An 18,207-nucleotide genomic window follows, 5' to 3' on the forward strand; every position below is an offset into this window, starting at 1 on the left:
CCATTCAATGGGAAGCTTAGCCTCCTGCAGTTTTGCCGTTGGCGAAGCCTCCTAACTTGAAAGAACATCATTAATCTTTAAATAGCCTCTTAGCTAGTTGGATTTGAAGGTATCACTGAGTAAACAGGTTGTACTTCGACAATAATTATGCAACACATCGAGGTGTAGAGCCGCACACGGCCTCGCTGAGCTGTAATCTGCTTCACTGTGTATCTAGATCGGATGAGGAATGGTGTCCACCCCTCCCTGAGAGGACATACCTGATGGAAGGCTGCGAGGACAGACCTTCGCCCCCTCAGAGGAACAACGCTTCCTCTCCAGCCACCTCCTACAGTCACCAGTCAACCGCCACGCTCACTCCGTCACCGCACGAGGAGCCCCAAGCCCACCATGACCTCCCCCGTCAGAACCAATCAAACAGCCAGCAGTTGTCACGGTACGTGCTTACTGTATTTTCTAAAGGTTGTGTCCATTTAACTGCACTGTGTCAATATGTTTAAGTTCAGCAAATGTGCTGATGGAAGGGGATTTCTCTGCTAATCACAGTCATTTTACTGCTTACTGTTTAGTGCTTCATTCACTTCTCAGTAGAATTCACAATTACAGATAAGCAGCCTAGCTAAATCGAGTGCTATTGTCAGATGTGACAGAAAGAATAAAATGACAAAACCAATAAAATCACATTATTAATCATGCCAAAAATCATGTGTTTAGCTGTATAGTAAACCTCACTCCTAAACATTACAAGATTTAGCTTCTGCTTCAGTTTATTTTTTGCTCCAGTAACATGCTGCCCTCACTTCCCAAAGCAGAAGGTTACCCTGCGGTCCCATGCCAGTTCCCCAGGCACCGAGCCCGCTGCTCACCCAGTCCAACCCCAGCCTCTCCAGCCAACAGCATCACAGCTCATCAGAAGTTGGCATGCTGCAGTGCCAGAGTCCTGCCCATCGCTGCCTCCAGAGCCAGGGCCCAGCTCTGAATGAAGACAGCATCAGCACGACCACGCCGGGTAAAGTGGCTGACGTGCACACGCATACAGAATACAGAGTAGCAGCCCCCACCCTGGAAGCTGATTTAAAGTTGATTTAGTGTTTGTCATGTGAGTAATCCTTCTGCATCGTCTCCTTGCTATTGATTATTTATACCTTTTCACCCACAGTGCACAGTCGCTCCTCCCCCGCTGATACAAGTACTCCACCAAACCAAAAATCAAGAGTGAAAAAAAAAGTGTCTAAGACTTCAGCTTACAGAAGAGACATACAAGGAGGTGGGCAGATTCAAATATGTGAATCACAGATACTGTGACTGTCCACAGCTGTTAGAAAGGCAAGATGAGAGGCTGGCATTCCTGACTATGGATGGAAATTGTAATCTCAGCTTACAGACTGTAATATGTTTACTGGATAAGCATGATTATTATCACTGGAAACGGAAATAAAAATCTGAAATTGCAGTCCACTGTGAATCCATAGCCTTGGCAGGAACAAGAACAAGACCTTTCATCTTAATAAGTGAATAATCATTTCAATTTCCATCAAGAAATCAAGACTGTAAGTCTCTTCACTTTTCTCACTTAGCAAAGAAAACAAAGAGAGAAATAAGAAAAAGCTGTCATTTTTTGGAAACTAAGAAAACTGTTTTTTAACAGAAACCTAACAATGAAAATGGAAACAAAAAGTTCTTTCTTAAAGTTTTAATGCTCTTTCCCTGTATCTCATTTTTTTTAGACCTGCCCCCTCCTCCAGAACCACCCCCAGAAGAGAGCCGGTTACAGGACCCCCAGGGGTGCATGGAGGCCAACTGTGTGACAAACGGCACGCTGTCCTCCCTGGAGAGGACTGAATATAGCATTAATAGCCAGCAGCGAAAAGGCTCGGGACAGAGACACACTGACAGTAAGTGTGTTGAATTTCAGCCATAATGCAGTTTAAGGTTAGACAAATCAAATTTAGGACAGAGAGTGTGGGCTCTCTTGGAAATGTTGTGCTTCTTGCAGAAGAAGAAAGCGGAAGAAAAGGCAGCACTTATGCACTCGGCTGATGAAGCCTCTTCCACATAATGATGCACCACGGTCCACTACTGCACTGCAGTGTTACACGGGAGAGTGAAACGGGTCTGTTTGCAACATGTCATTCTTTATAAATGACTTTGCAAAATAACCGTGAAGCCAGCTCTCCTGGCCATTTTCAAAAACAAAAGGCATGGCTCAGAGAATCTAAAAACCCTCCAGCGTGTATCCCTCACAGAATATCATGTGAAAACTCAGTGTTGTTTTTCCAAACCCAACTCCAAAAATAAATCTGGGTAAATGTGTGGTTATTGAATTCATTTGGATGGAAATGTATTCAATTCAATTTCAGTTTAACTATATAGCGTCAAATCACAACAGAAGTTGCCTCAAGGTGCTTTATATTGTAAGGCAGGGGTGTCCAACTCCAGGCCTTGAAGGCAGGTTTTAGATATTACCCTGGGTCAACACACCTGAATCAAATGACTATGTCATTACCAGGCCTCTGGAGAACTTCAAGACCTGCTGAGGAGGTCATTTAGTCAGTGTGGACAGCGTAACCGCAGACTTTCGGAAACGATGACGCATTTTAGTCATATGATCCAGTCATGTGACCAATTAAACTAAGATTGCGGAGGGCGTTGTTTTGTTTGCTCTATTAAAGATTGACATCAGCCTGTACATGCTCCAGATAGCTTTTCTTCAAATTGTTTAATTCTCACTCACTTTTGCAACTTTGTACTTTTGCGTTACTCGCAGCAACACCTCCACCTCATTGTTAGTCCATTTAAAAAACTTTTCCTCGACATTTTGCCACGGCGTTTTAAAGAGCCGGAAAGTAAATAAACAGCAGACAGAAATACCGCAGGTCAAATCATCTTACGTTTCACGTATGCGCAATAGAGGACCATAAGCGTTTCAGTGTGGATGAACAACTGTTTGGAAACGATAGTGTGGACGTGGAGCGTTCTTAGACGAAAACGCCGTTTTCAAATTTATCCGGATTAGTGTAGACGTAGCCTACATCTGAAAAAGTGTTGTCCAGATCAGCTGCAAAATGTCCAAATGCACCTTTATTTTCCCATTTGCATCTGTCTCTCCAGATGAGGAGATGATCCTGTACAGCAGCAAGGCCGGTTACCTCTCCAGAGGTCAGATGTCTAGTAACTGTTCAACTACAGGAAGTTCCTCATCGAGAGGCTCCACAGGCTCCCGGGGGCTCAACTCAGCCAGGAAACACAATGAGGTAAAATTCTGCAAAAAAAACCAGTTATAGAGTTTTGTGCACCTCTAATGGTTTTAATAATTGATTCTTTTATATATTCATGAATATGAGAACAAAGCCTCTTCATGGGATTCAGTTTAATCTACATATCATTACTAATATGTGAAGGCACTTCAGAGAGGGCTTCTACACTCCCCCCCACACACACTCACACCGTCATGCTCTCAGGCCCATTCATACAGATCTGCCACTACCATTTGCTTCAAAACCTTTACAGTAAGAAACAATGTTAAGCCTACACAACCACTGCTCTCTCTGGAGTACACTTCTGAGGGCACACTTAACTGTGGGAGCACTCTTTTAAATGCACTCCCTGCAGGCTCCCTTGCGACGTGCTAGTGTCTTTTATGGTGGAGCACGCTGTGCCAGCTGAATGGAAGGCTCTGAAGGGAATTTGTGCTTACAAAGTTTGACATTACTGTAGGTAGGCAGCAAGCTGGGTAACCCAACAGGAGCTTAATCCAAAGTGATGGGAGCTCTTTAAAGTTAAATTCAAATTGTATGTAAATTCAGTTTGTAATCTGTGTTTTGGATTGGTTAACTGCACGGAAAAAACTGAAAAGGTTGTGTTAATTAATTTCATGCAGGCACAATGCTGAAAAGGATCAGGACAAATATTTTCTTCTATGTAATTAAATGGATAAAATAGCTTTCAGCCACAACTTTGACTCTGGTTACTTTCAAAATTCAGTGTTAACCTACATACGCAGTGGTTTATGAGACATGGTTAGTGCAGCAGCTTTGATGCATTCCTTTAATGCTGTAGCTGTTAAGCTTACAGCTGTAACCCGAGGCATCACTATAAAGCTGCATGTGTGAGGAAACAGAGAAAGGATGGCTCTGTCACGGGTCACTTCTCAGTGCACATCAGACATGAGTGTTGCAAAGCAACTTGTAAAAGTGACACACATGCACAATCACTCTTTTCTCTTGCCACACACACAAAGGTTCCTTATATTCCCCTCCACCCCCTCGGTGGAGAACTAAAGAACACCTCACCCCTGCTCCACATGCTCCTAACTGACCCACGCTGACCTTTTTCACACCTTCCCAGGCACATGAAAGCACAATCCTCCTTTGCAATAAAGTTACAGGAAGCCTGGATTAGGTTACCTCTTCCTCATGTGGTGTTATTGCCTGCTTATCATGTGGCCTTTGATGCAGACGGCCAGTCTAGGATGGGCGACGGAAGGGCAGCAGATGTCGTCAAGCCTGTTAAAAAATGCTCCGAGGCTAGGAACTAAATAGGCCACTGTAACAGTGGTATTAGAGAGGTGTGTATGAACGTTTGAGACACTGAAGTTTTTTTCATACTTTTTATATCTCCTTTTAATTTCATAGCATGTTTTGTGAAATCCATCCATCCTGACCTTTGTATGAAGTTAATTAGATTTTTGTTAAGTAGCATCACTTTTGATTCTTTTGAAACAATCTTTCTGGACTGAATGCAGAATAATGACAATCAAAATGCAGTGCATGACACGATCTTCAGAAACTGGAACAACTGGCAGTGCTTTAATATGTGTTTAATATGGGGAACCTAGTCTGCTCAAGCATAGTTCACATGATTGTTTGTACAGCACTTTGGTCAATCTGTGCTGTTTTTAAATGTGCTTATAAATAAATTGATTGACAGTCAGTAAAATGCACTACATGCATAAAAGACTGCCTCAGACAAGCTGTTTTGCCTCCCTCTGCCCTTTGAGCTAATTTTCTTCTGATTGGCTGCCCCGCATGCTTTTGGTTTACATCCATAACTGTAGCAGTATACTGTAGATGCGATTAAAAAAAATAAGGAAATGCATTTTAGATCCACTTGGAGAGGAATTCCTGTTTGTAGTAGCAACTTCACTGTGATCAGCATGGAGCTGAAAGCTTAATTTTCACATTAAAAGATGAGTATTAAACATTGCATCAAATTATTTGCAACACTTGCATGTGTTTTGTGTTACTGCAGAGCTTCCAGAAACAGATTTTAGCTTGAAGCTGTTTTCAGCATCCTCCGGTACATCGTGGAAATGTCAACAAGTCACTTAACTTCCTGTTAAGTGGTGCTGACCCAAAATTTACAAGATAGATGATTACTGCAGGAATGTGGCTCAGATCGAGAGGAAATTGTCTGAAGTTCTTCACCCTGACAGCTAAACAGTCTTGATAAAAACTGATTCAATCTCCATGGATGGATTAAATTGGCCCCTGATACCAAGTTGCTGCTAGAATAAGTTGTGTACTACGGTGTCCTGATAACTCGTTCTGTGAGACTGATTGTTTAAGCTACTGATGTTATATTTCTCTCTTTCAGGAATTAAGATAAAGAAATTCTATCAGTGTACCTTTGATGATTTGATCACCCTCCTGCTCCCCGCCCATCTAACCACTGTGGAGACAATAAGCTGAACAAGACATGGAGCTTAGGGTTTCAGGAACCTAGAGTCAAACCTATGTTATTGCTGTAAACAGACTTTACATTCTGCTTTTGGTATTGCTCCGAATATTTATGAGCCACTCAGATCACTCCTCACCTTTGGTTTGTAAATACCTGTGTCTGTATTTTGTGAGCTCTGGATACAGGGGTAAAAGATGTATATTGTATTTATGAGGATTAAAAAACCACAAACGTCTGATATTTAAAAAAACAAACAAACAAACAAAAAAAAAAAGTCTTCTTGAATGTGCCAACTTTTTTTCTCAAAATGTATACTTTTTGGAAAAGCATTAACTACTGTTGCACTCTTGTTGTGATGGCAAAACAACAGAAAATATGAAGCACAAAGTGTGTTTTCTGGTCGAGAATGAGGGGTGGGGGGGGGTCAGAAAAACCAAAACGAGCTGGGTCTCGCTCCCAGATGGACGTCTCCGCCCCCCAGCGCTTCCCCACCAGGATCCCTGCTGCCATGTTGTCCGCTACGAATGTCATATTTTTCTATGTTTCCTCTGGTTTCTCTGCTGCAAAGTGTTCCACTCTGCAGCCAGACTGACAGACAGACTTTATGAAAGTTTGATTGTAATCCCTCTGCTTCCCCTCTTGTCTGTCTGAGAGGCTGTTTGCTGCATTTGTCAGATGAAATGTCAATATACTCCCTCCAAAACAAACAAACAAACAAACAAACAAAAAATGTCTGTGGACTGACTTTTTTGTACTCTTGTTGTTTTGTAAATGTACAGTAAAACACATTTGATGACCTCTGCCTGTACTCATTCTTTTTTCAGAAAGCATAAGACAGTGCATGCATTTGTTTGTTTTTTAACTGTGCCACAGTTGCCATTAGTTGCCTCAGTGGTGGCTTTTTAAAAACTCTATATCAAGGGTATTAAGACTTTTTGTCTGTATTTAGCGGCGTGTGTGTGTGTGTGTGTGTGCATGCATGTGTGTTGGATTTTTTGTGTTGTGTTGCAGTGAATGACAAAGTTACCTTAGGTGAAGGTAAGTACTGTCGCACACCGAGTCAGTTTCTGAAAGGTTTTCACTATTACTTATTTAATGACCGTGCTTCATAACTGATCTACATCGGAATAACTAACCTCAAACACTAATCAGTTATTTAGTAGAAAAACAATTTTATGCAAACTGGCATAACTTTTCACAGGGATTATAAGAGCTCTATATTTTTTACGTAAATCAAATTAAATCCTCCCACTCAGTTCAACAACATTCAACTCTGTGGATAAAAACCTTTTAAAAGAACATTTTTAAATATTATGTATTTCCACATCACTACATTGCATCATAACCTGTAATCTCAGGTCTGAATGAACGTATAACAATAGCTTGTGACACTCACTGTAACAACAATCCTTGTGCAAATCTTTTTTCTGGCCTTAATATCAGGTTTATACTTTGGGCTTGTTAGTACCAGTTGAGCCTCATTTGAATGCCACAACATACCTGTGTGCTGGTGCTGCCGTTGCCTTTCCTTTACGACCACTGTACCAAAGTCACAATTTTCTGGTTTCTTTAATGTGATAATGAGTTCACTACTCAAATGGGCTTCACAGTCACTAGATTTCCATCCAATTTAGCACTACTGGGATGTTAATGAATGGGAGGTTCACATCAACTCAAATCATGATGAATCTGCAGTATGTGTTCTAATGTTATCATGAACATATTATGATGAAACCTCTGAGGAAGGTTTGAAGCACCTTGTTGAGTCTTGGATATTGAACGCAGCTGTGAAAGCAAACGGATCCAAACTGATACTAGCCAAGTGTACCTAATGAAATGCCTGGTTAGTCTAACTCCTGCCCATAACTGTATATAGGATGTATGTTATCCGTTGGTTTATGGACTACAGATTTTGAAGTGTAAGTATATGTGTTGTGGGAACTGTCATGTTTTTTAGTTTACTTTTTAAGGTGATCGTATTTGCACAACAGGATAGGCTGCTAAATTATGAATCATCATGGACTCAGAATGTAAACAGGCAATTCAATTTATTGCAATTCAAGTTGTTCAAGTCAGCTTAAAATTGTAAAAGGGTAAGTGGTAAACCGCCAGAGACTTTTTTTTAAAAAGGTAAGTTTACTCAAAACTGACAACGGAGCTTGCAAAGAAAAGCGTCTGGACTTCTTTAAGTTGCTTGAAGACGTTTCACCTCTCATCCGAGAAGCTTCTTCAGTTCTAAGGTAAATGGTCCCACTAGGTGGGATACTCCCACTAGGTTTAAATCTGGGACTCGACACCATTTGACCTTAGAACTGAAGTATCAGTTGAACAGTATTGTACTACAGAAAGTAGTGTGACAAAAATGGTGAGATAAAGGCAAATAAAAATAAAAATGGAAGAGAGACAGACCATCATAACACTTAAAAATGTAGGTCTTTCCAACAGAGAAATTGCAAAGAAAGTCAAGATGTCAGTGAGTGCAGTTTCCTTCACCATCAAAAGGCACTCAGAAACTGGGCCAAACTTTGACGAAAGGAAGAGGTCTGGCAGACTCAAAGCCACAGGTGAATCAGAGGACATTTCTGAGAGTTAACAGCTTGCGTGATAGGCGGCTCACAACAGCTTAAAGCACAGCTTAATAGTGGTCATAGTAAGCAAATCTCAGTTTCAACTGTGAAGAGAAGACTTTGAGCTCCAGGTTTGACAGGACAATGCTATGACGTCAGAATAAGACAAAGAAGCTTGCCTGGGCCATGAAACACGGCCATTGGACTACTGAAGACAGGAAGAAGGTATTATGGACGGATTAATCAAAATTTGAAATCTTCGGTTCATCATTCAAGATCTTTGTACGCCATCAAGAAGGCAAAACGATGGCTCCTCAGTGGGTGGCATCAACTGTCAAACATGGAGGAGGAAGTGTGATTGTTTAGGGCTGTTTTGCTGGATTCGGGTTGGTGACTTCTACAGAGTGAGAGGCACGCTGAACCAAAACTGCTACCACAGCATTCTGCAGCGCCACACAATACCCTCATGTAGTTGGTCAGGGGTTCATCCTACAGCAAGATAATGACCCAAAAAACATAAGTCTAAGCTATGCCAGAACTACCTCAGGAAAAAAGAACAAGATGGTAAGCTTGAAAACATGGGGTGCCCAAGACCGTCTCCAGACTTAAACCCCATCAAGCTGGTTTGGGATGAACTGGACAGAGGAGTGAAAGCAAAGTAACCTACAAGCGCCACATTTATGGAAACTTCTGAAACAGATATGGGAAGAACTTTCTGAAGAATATTTGATTTCTATTGTTGAAAGAATGCCACGGGTGTGTTCAGCTGTTATATCTACCAAAGGTGGATACTTTGATGAGTCAAAAGTTTAGAAAACATTTTGGTCTAAAAATTGATTCACTGATTTCTGGTTTCACTCCAGTTGCTTATTTGTAAGTTCAGTTCAGAGCGCAATGTGACATTAAACTGCATAATTTTCAATAAAACATTGGAGTGTTCTAAAACTTTTGACCATAAGTGTATAAGAACCAGTCCATTTACCATAAAAGCAAAAAACTGACCCCTGTTAGGGTGAAGCTCTGTGTCCATGCTGCTCACATGACAAACAATTTGGGACAATGTTTCCTGTTTCCCCACATCTCATTTCTACTCTTGGGGATGTGCACGAAATACAAGTGCCATCCATGGAAGATCACTCTTACACCTTCTGAGACTTCCTGATATCTGCTGCTAATGTTGGTGTCTGATACCATAAGACACGGGTTGGAGCTGATTTTGAGGGGACAACTGCAGCAAAAAAAGAAAAAAAAAAGAAAAAGAAAATAAGGCCACAATGGACTTCTTTCAGGGGCTGCTAAAAAGTCATACTGATGGGGCATGTCTGATGGTGTGAATTCTTGAAAAGACCTTCTAAAGATAGGAAAGGTAATTTTCTTAGTTTTCCAGCCATACTCTGGTATTTCACTACCATTCTTATGGGATTTTCCTGGATGTGCAGCACATTCAAGTAGATTTCTTGACATACAGAAAGTAATCAATACAACGAAGGCTGAAAATTATTTACTCTGGTGCAAACTTCTAAAAAGATGCATCATCTAAGCATGCAGTCTTTAACTCCCCATCCACCACTTCCAGCTAGAACTACATGAATAAATAAACAAAAGCTCTTGCTTATTGCTGAAGTTCTGTTTGCTTCTTATTCTCCTAATGCCTAATTCTCTAATTCTTTCTCCAGCTTCACAGTGCGTTGCACCTGGGTGAGTACTGTACACGCATGAAATTGGCCAAATTCACTTCTCGGAGAGTTCAACACACTCTCCCCTCTGTCCACCAGAGACAAGGCATGCATTACCCTCCACTGCTCTACAGATGCTCGCTGTGTCTTGGCATCATGGCTTGCAGGCTCAGGCACACATGAACAGCCAGGGGTATACTTCCTCTTTCAGAGCTCTTACCTGAATGGAGCACGATAAGATGCTGCAGCATAGCTTTGTTGACTTCCACAGATAAAGATGCTGGAGGTGGAAACCAAGTGAATACATTAAGAAATCTTCTGATAGATGCAGGATGAGCTTAAACTTGATGAATGTGTTGGTGTTTGACTGGCAAAAACTACAGTAACCCACACACAGTTACAGTGTATTCTTGTGAGCAATGCACACAGCCTTAGGGGAACATATTCTAGGTGCTAAATTGATTTTTCCATGCTTATTAAGATGGGATTCTCAACAGGCTTTATTTCATGATGGTCTCAGTTACATAAAAACAGATTTGATTCACCAAAATATAGACTGCTAAAGCTTCTGTTTTTGATTGTGCTGAAGGACTTGCATAAATCAGATTTAGACCTGATTTTGCAGCAGAGCAGCTTTACAGAACGACTACAGATGAAATGCATCAGGTCCGGTGAGACCGGGTGTATGAGAAATTCTAAAAAAAAGAAAAAAAAAAAGAAAAGAAAAAAAAGCGAGCTGCTGTTGAGTTCCAAATGAATTCCAAAAAGAAGCATAAACGACAAAGTCCAAAAGAGAATCGTAAATGAATCTAAAGCACAGGGAAACACATGGGGAATGAAAACAGACACTCTCAGTAATATTTAAATCCTTCTACTCACAGTAGTCTTCAGTAGTCATGTGTATCAGGTCACCAACCACATCTGAGAGCACTTCACTCTCAGACTTGTGCTTCTCAGGGTATGTAAAAGTAGAATGGGAGGCCTTCAGCTTTCAGGTCCCTCTTCTGTGGAACCAGCTCCCAGTTTACATCCAGGAGACGGACACCCTCTCTGCTTTTAAGATTAGGTTTAAAACTTTCCTTTTTGTTTATAGGCTGTCACGGTCTGCGGTGGGTGGTGCCGAGTGTGGGAGTGTGAGGTTCCAGGTGCAGACACAGACGAGGAGACATTACCGAACTTGAAACGAAAAGCGAGCCTTTATTTGGGCTGATTAACGTGGCAAACAACAGAAAGCACTGAGGCAAAACTAAACTAGAAGCTGAACTGGGAAAACTAAGAACTGACACTTAACTCAGACAGCAGGGAAGGCTAAGACAGGGTGACAATGATGCACATGACGGAGGCAACTGTGAACAGGACTGTGCTGGAACAACAAGGAACTATGAAACGTATATACGTAAGTAACATGGACATGAGCAGCACAGAGTCCTGAAACCTGGCGTAACATGGGGGAAGTTGAACAGACAACGTGGCAACGAACAAAGGAAGACTGAGGACTTAAATACACACATGAGGTGATCAGGGGAAGTGGAGACACATGAGAACACAGCTGACTAGAAGGAAACATAATGACAATACAGGGGAGAGTAACACTAACTACAATGAACAAAGAACACCATACTCTTTCAAAATAAAACAGGAAACACAGAGACATAGACATGGAGATAGAACATGAACTTAACCTAACCAGAGACATGAAACATGACAGGTAGACACACGGACCAGGGAGGGATGACAAAAGGGACTAAGAAACCAAGGACTAAACTGCAAACTAGAAAACAACTAGATGCGTTAAACTACACATGTGGATACAAAAATATGCATTAGAACTTAAACCCTGGGCCTCATGGCCCAGTACCGTGACATAGGCAATAGGCCGCTGGGGGCTTCCCATGATGCACTTTCTTTTCCAATTATTATGTGTTTATTCACACTATGCATTTAATCATTATCATTAATTATTATTCATCTCTGGCTCTCCTGCACAGTGTATCCTTTGTCATGCCCCCCATCCACCAGTCATTATGGAAAATCCACTCTGGAGACTAACTGAAACTAAACTGAAACCAAAAAATCAAAATGAAATAATTTGTTTTTCAAAAATAAAATATAAAACTATAATAGCTCTGGTAGATAAACAGAGATGACAGAGTGATACACAACCTTGACACAGAAAGCCACAAGGAAAAGGCTAAGAAAATAACACGAGACTTAGCAGAATACAGCAAATGAAACAGTGAACTAAGATATAAAGGGGCATGATCAACAAGTATAAACGTATATAGCTGAGATCAAATAGAACATCTATATAATAACATAAATGAATCCAAAGTCCACAAACCAAAAACCCAGGACCCCGGCAGAATGGGGCAGTATCAGGTTGGAAGTTGACAGTGAAAAGTATAGACTGAGGAAAGTGAACAAAGGTCATAGACAATATACTTGATAAACCATGAACGGCAGTATGAATAGGATGCATTACTCCAAAAATAATGAGTAATGTTTTATTTCTGGATCTTTGGAATATACTTTTTAGTTTAGTTTGAGAATGATGTGCTAAAGAAAGAAAAAAGTAGAGACTTCTAATCAAACACAGCATTTTCATGGCTAGCTGAATACCATCAGCAACATAGATGTGTTCATGCTGGGTCATGCCATGGCAGAGCTAACAAAAGTGAAAACTTGAAACTTTTGATATTTTGTGGTATCATAATGAACCGAGTTTATACATGCAGTCTTGATGAAATTAAAATTCAATTCAATTTTTATTTATACAGCGCCAAACCACAACAACAGTCACCTCAAGGTGCTTTATGTTGTAAGGAAGACCCTACAATAATACATACAGAGAAAAACCCAACAATCATATGACCCCATATGAGCAGCACTTTGGCAACAGTGGGAAGGAAAAACTCCCTTTTAACAGGAAGAAACCTCTGGGAGAACCAGGCTCAGGGAGGGGTGGGGCCATCTGCCGTTGGGGTGATCAACACATAGTGAGTGAGAAAGGTGACTGAAGGAGAAATACTCAATGCATCATGGGAATTCCCCAGCAACCTACACCGATTGCAGCATAACTAAGGGAGGATTCAATGTCACCTGATCCACCGCTAACTCTATGAGGCAGATTCATGCCCATATAAATACCTGAATAAATTCCAAAATGAGTAATAAGTATATCAAAGTATCTATATGGTGGTTCCTGCTAAAGTACAGTGTATACACACATACACATACACAGTGGATTTTTTAAATGATTGGAAACTTGCTGCCTCAGTTATAAACTTGGTTGTCTAAATTTGTCCTCCAAGCACACAGGATGCTTTTGTTTGCAGTTTGTTAGCTTTCATTAGTTCTTACACAAGCAAGCTTGTAGAAACAACAGAGAGCAAAGGACAGCCGCAGATAAGAAGAAGATTTACGCTACTGACCTTCTAGTATGTACTGACCTTCTACCACACCCCCAGACTCCCCTCCATCCTCCCATCCTTCCCTTCTTTCTCTCCTCCTCTACTATAAATCACCTCACTCATTCATTAGGTCAGTGTCAGCGCTGTAACGCCCACTGAGCCTGAAGGAAGAGGGGCCGGCTGCCCGAGAGCACAGAACCACCGACCGAAAGAGGAAGGATTAAAAGAAAGGGGATGGCGTCGTTAAAAGCCACATTCCCATCTTCCACAATACAACACACCAATTTCCATGTTAATTTGCTTTGTGACAGCAGAGATGGATGTTAGTGACTGGCTGGTTGATGGGATGCAGCAATAGAAGAGTTCAAATGAAGCTATTAAGGAGGCTGCTAGTTCACTGAAAGTAGGACATGTGTGTTGTTTGTATATGTGAGGGAATATTCAACATTTAGGGGAAGTTGCAAAATGATCAATATTTCACCCCCATGTATTTTTTAATCGTATAACTGTTTAGAAGCCTAATATTCACAGTCCTACTGTACCAGACAAAAGCAAACGACAGACAAAACACCAAGAAATGGGAAATGGCACAAAAGAAAGAAAAAGAATGAAAGCTGTGAGCTATTTTTCACATGACATTATGGAAATATGAGGGTTTTAGAGGACGCAGCAAGTAAATATGAAAACGTGGATGCATGTGTTGTTGTTGTACTGTACAGCAGCTTTGAAAGTGAGGACATGTCCTATATGGAAAAGAAATAGAAAAAACTTATAAAAGACTTGCATCAGATGTGGCCTACTTCATATAGTGAATCATATAAGGCTTATATGATTTACTCATGAAAGTGGCCACTTTCATATATTGTTTTAGTAAGTATCCAAAACATACAAGTTTACTTATATCTGTTTTCACTCTTGTATGCTTTTCATACAAGTTTCACACAAGACAGATACAAACTTTATACAATTTATATATATCTTTTCCATATGAGGTGTCAGCGAGGGTACTCACAAAGATAGAAACGTGTGCGTGTGTGCACGAGTGTAGCGGTGTGACTGACAGAGCAATCTTGAAACACACCACCCATATGGCTGCCATTGATTTCCAGTTAATTGAATGATTACCACTTTAGCATGCACCACCACAGCCAACCTCTGCTGTCAATCAGCACGAATGCGTCGCTGCCACCTGAGCTGCTGTCTGTGCAACAGCGAGAGCAGGTTTACATCTCACACGTGCAAACGCTGTAGCTGGTGTGTGTTGCCCCAGGCACATGCTTCTTATGAAAGCAACTTATCAAATCAATATGCGGTGAGTGTGCTGTATGATTCGAAAATGTACTTTTGGGGGATTACTGTGCTAGTATTATCGCTATGCCTATTTTCTCCTTACGTTAGGTTCCATTTGTGTTGTGTGTACATTCTCTTTTACTGTGCTGTTTTTTATGACTGTAAATGAATCAATAAAGCTCCACTGTATTGTTTAAGCTCTCGGTCCTGTAACTGGATCCAAATGTGGCTATGGATTCAAACTGAGGATTTAGACATAATCTGGTAATACAAATACGTGTGACACAAATGGTAGTGTCATATCCCACGATGCTTGATAGGCAGCTGAAGTAAAACAATTAGAAATCCAGCAAATAATACTCTGCCTGTGTCTACACGTCTGGTCTTAGAATGGTAATTATCCATTTGTTAAAATAAAATAACAGACTACAGGGAAGGGATACTGTAAATCTACATGTGTGTGTGTGTGTGTGTGTGTGTGTGTGTGTGTGTGTGTGTTACAGGCCATGTGTAATATGGGTCATTGGTTTGCTGACATGCTATATAAAGCTGGTATTTTGACATGGGCCAAAATCTGTGATGCACAAATCCCAAAGGCGGTGTGCCTGTGTGTGTGTGAATGTGAGCTAATAAGACAAGAAAACATACAGTAGGCTTTGATTCATTACTATGTAAGTACTGTGTGGTCTGTTCTACCAGGAAATGTGTGCCTGCACCGCTCAGTGGAGCTGGGGGCTTCATGTAGAAAACATATGGTCTTTAGAGAGGGAGACAGATGAAGGATAATCCCTTTGGCAGTCTAGCACACACACACACACACACACACACACACACACACACACACACACACACACACACACACACACACACACACACACACACACACACACACACACATATAATCTAGTCCTGCATATGTGTGCTTTGTGAGTTTAACACCGTTTAAAGCTTGGTCCTCGAAGGTCTGCTTTTTGTCTTAATTACTTGTTTTTTCAGCCTGCTTTAGCTTGCTGCTCTGCTGCACTTTATCTGACAGTAAATCAAGCAGGCTGACATGAGAAGAGCTCCAGCTTCTTCCTTTTAGATTTTAGGATGGAACTAAAGAGCCTTCCCCATTCTTTGCATAAAGGAAACACTATAAATGACCCCTGTGCCTCATGCCCCACACGTTTTTCTTCATACTCCACACATTAATTCTGTTCCCGACGCACTTGCTACTGTGCAGCTTAGAAATGGAACAGACAACAAAACGGCTCTTAGCGTTCTGCGGTCCCAGTTTGATTTGACCGGGTCAACACAGATACAGGCGCGGGTTACATTTGAAAAAGCAAATAAAAGGAGCACGCTGTGATTTGTGGCTCTATTGGCTCATCCAGAACTCAAAAGTCGTTGAGGAAATCCGATTCCTCGTCAACTAAGCTGAACTTTGACTGAAACATCAAGTCAAAATGCTGCAACATAATCTCCACAATCTCCAGGGAGACACCACAGGAAGAGTGTGGGAGAGTTAAAAATTACACTCTTCCTGTTCCCGTCTAAACACAGACATATTAAGCTTTAATTATTCTCTCCAGTGGCTTTGTAATTAGAAGCCAATATCAGGTAGAGCAGCATTATTGGTTACTCAAGCCAAACAGATGAGTTCTATACATCACCCTTCCTGCTCTGCACAGCTATGAAGAACAGCAGGAGGTCAATTAAAAATCCAGCCCACAGGCCAAAGAGGGGCAGTCTGAAGTTAGCCAACTCACACTCAGGCTGCTCAAATTTCTGATGACTAAGAACCAATACACGGAGTCGTCATATGACTGAGAACATGCACACAGCAAGACTTTTAGTGTTTGTAATGTGTCTGTGAACAGGAATCAATGAGGGAAGCCATAAACAGAATCAATAATGGTACTGGTATTAATACAATTTCATCAATATACTATTTAAAGAGCATATGAAGATCATTTTAGCTTGATTTGTTACTACTAGTGTCAAAGGAAAAGCAGCTTCAGTGAAATATTGTTGAGTAGAAAAATGATTTTATTTCACAACTTATTCTTGTGGCTTTCAATCAATAAAATTACTTTATTCCAAACTATAAAACCATCTGCAATGTAATGTGAACAAAATAAAATTCAAAATACAAGTACATTTCTGCTAGAATTAGTGAAATACCTGCATATATAAAAGGATAAACTATGCACGCAGCATTTTCATTTCAAATACTTCAAATCTTACTACAGTTCCAGGTATTTGGTGATAAAAGGTTAACTCGATTAATTACTTTAACTTTTTTTCCTAGTTCTGTACCTACAGCTTATTGCAAACAGGGTTTATAAAAACAACAATAAACTCAGGACATGCAGTGTCTTGGATTTCTTTAAATAATATTTGCTTAATATGCTGCATTTATATATATATAGATATATATACACATGTTTGATCAGTGAGTGAAATCCTCTGTGTCATACGACTTCAGCACCAAATAAAATGTCCTGCAAAAAATACAGACATGTGCTGAGAGGGAACCTCCAGCACAGGATCTCTGCCTAATGACTGTTTTCTGACCATCTAGCATCCTGCCTTTGCATCTCTCTGGCCTTTTGCTGGGTGAGAATATCCTGAGGGAAGTATCTCATTATTGTTTCTCTAATGAGCGGAAAGGATGTAGAGAAGGAAAAAAGAGAACTTCTTCGACTCTGTGGAAGTCATTTCAAGGATGCTACCCTGAGATAAGTGGGGAGAAGTATTTAAAAAAAGAGAGGCATGCATCTGCCTGCGAAGGTGTCCCAAACATATACAGTATGAGCTATATGAAACCAGATCAGACAGAAACAAAAATAAAAACCTGAATAAACGCAACCGCGTAACTGTTACCAACATTTCTGAGAACGTGAATGGATCAGTGTCTGTCCCTTGGTCTTGGGAGGTGTATCTGCAGCTCTTAAACTTCAGCTGTGGTAGTTCAGTCACCATTGTAGCAGAGTCCCTAACTGTTGAAGGGTCTGGTGTTTCTGTCAGGATAGTGTTCTGAGTACTGGGCCTCCATTTCCTCCATCCAGGCCATGCTCCAGTCCCAAGCAGAAACAGGCTCCAGTTCGCCGAATGAGTCGCCTTCTGCATGGAAAGATGGGTACAAGGCGCTGAGGGGGGAGGCAGGCGGAGAGAAATCTAAACACAGGAGAGGACAACATGTTGACATTTCAATATCAAGCATGTGTCTGTGTGTGCGCGTGTGAAACTTTATTTGCCTTTGGAGAAGCAAACATTTCGAGCCCTCTGAGGAGCACCTTTCATGATGATTCTCAGGGGTGAAATGAACATTTCGAAGCTTCTTTGAAGCAGCAGTTTGTCCCTGAAAATAAAACTTTTCTAATTTGTTTGAGGCTCTGAAGCAAACCGAGCCAATTCACACCAACCGCTTTGTGCAGTCCAGTGGTAGCAACAAATTTCAAAGAGCTCCGAGCTCACGTCCAGAAACAAAACACAAAAACGACGCTGAAGCCTTGAAGCTATACAGGCTCTGCCAATTAATGTGAGAGTGTGAAAGTGCACCAATCTGTGACAAGCCTCTTCCTGCTGTTTTCTTAGGAT

At 41.0% G+C, this 18,207-nt stretch overlaps 2 protein-coding genes across 10 annotated transcripts in view; one reads left to right on the forward strand and one right to left on the reverse strand.

Annotated features, from left to right (window-relative positions):
- The window catches only part of robo3 (roundabout, axon guidance receptor, homolog 3), a 176,774-nt gene extending 170,298 nt beyond the window's left edge, over positions 1–6,476 (forward strand). For 3 of the 7 annotated variants that reach the window (XM_080866045.1, XM_080866048.1, XM_080866050.1), the window contains 6 exons: positions 218–436; positions 810–1,009; positions 1,160–1,267; positions 1,728–1,895; positions 3,112–3,254; positions 4,458–6,476. In XM_080866045.1, the coding sequence (XP_080722171.1) occupies positions 218–436; positions 810–1,009; positions 1,160–1,267; positions 1,728–1,895; positions 3,112–3,254; positions 4,458–4,541 (922 nt within the window). In that variant the 3' untranslated portion in view covers positions 4,542–6,476. The remainder of the gene's footprint in view (positions 1–217; positions 437–809; positions 1,010–1,159; positions 1,268–1,727; positions 1,896–3,111; positions 3,255–4,457) is intronic. The other 4 variants (XM_080866047.1, XM_080866051.1, XM_080866046.1 and 1 more) reach the window with 3 other exon arrangements.
- Positions 6,477–16,612: 10,136 nt separating this feature from the next.
- robo4 (roundabout, axon guidance receptor, homolog 4) overlaps positions 16,613–18,207 on the reverse strand; it is a 32,610-nt gene continuing 31,015 nt past the window's right edge. For 2 of the 3 annotated variants that reach the window (XM_080866427.1, XM_080866429.1), the window contains exon 19: positions 16,614–17,784. In XM_080866427.1, the coding sequence (XP_080722553.1) occupies positions 17,603–17,784 (182 nt within the window). In that variant the 3' untranslated portion in view covers positions 16,614–17,602. Of the gene's footprint in view, positions 17,785–18,207 lie in introns of all 3 variants that reach the window. The other variant, XM_080866428.1, reaches the window with a different exon arrangement.

The sequence above is a fragment of the Rhamphochromis sp. 'chilingali' genome (genome assembly GCF_963969265.1).
Source record: "Rhamphochromis sp. 'chilingali' genome assembly, chromosome: 19".
Classification (NCBI taxonomy): Eukaryota; Metazoa; Chordata; class Actinopteri; order Cichliformes; family Cichlidae; genus Rhamphochromis; species Rhamphochromis sp. 'chilingali'.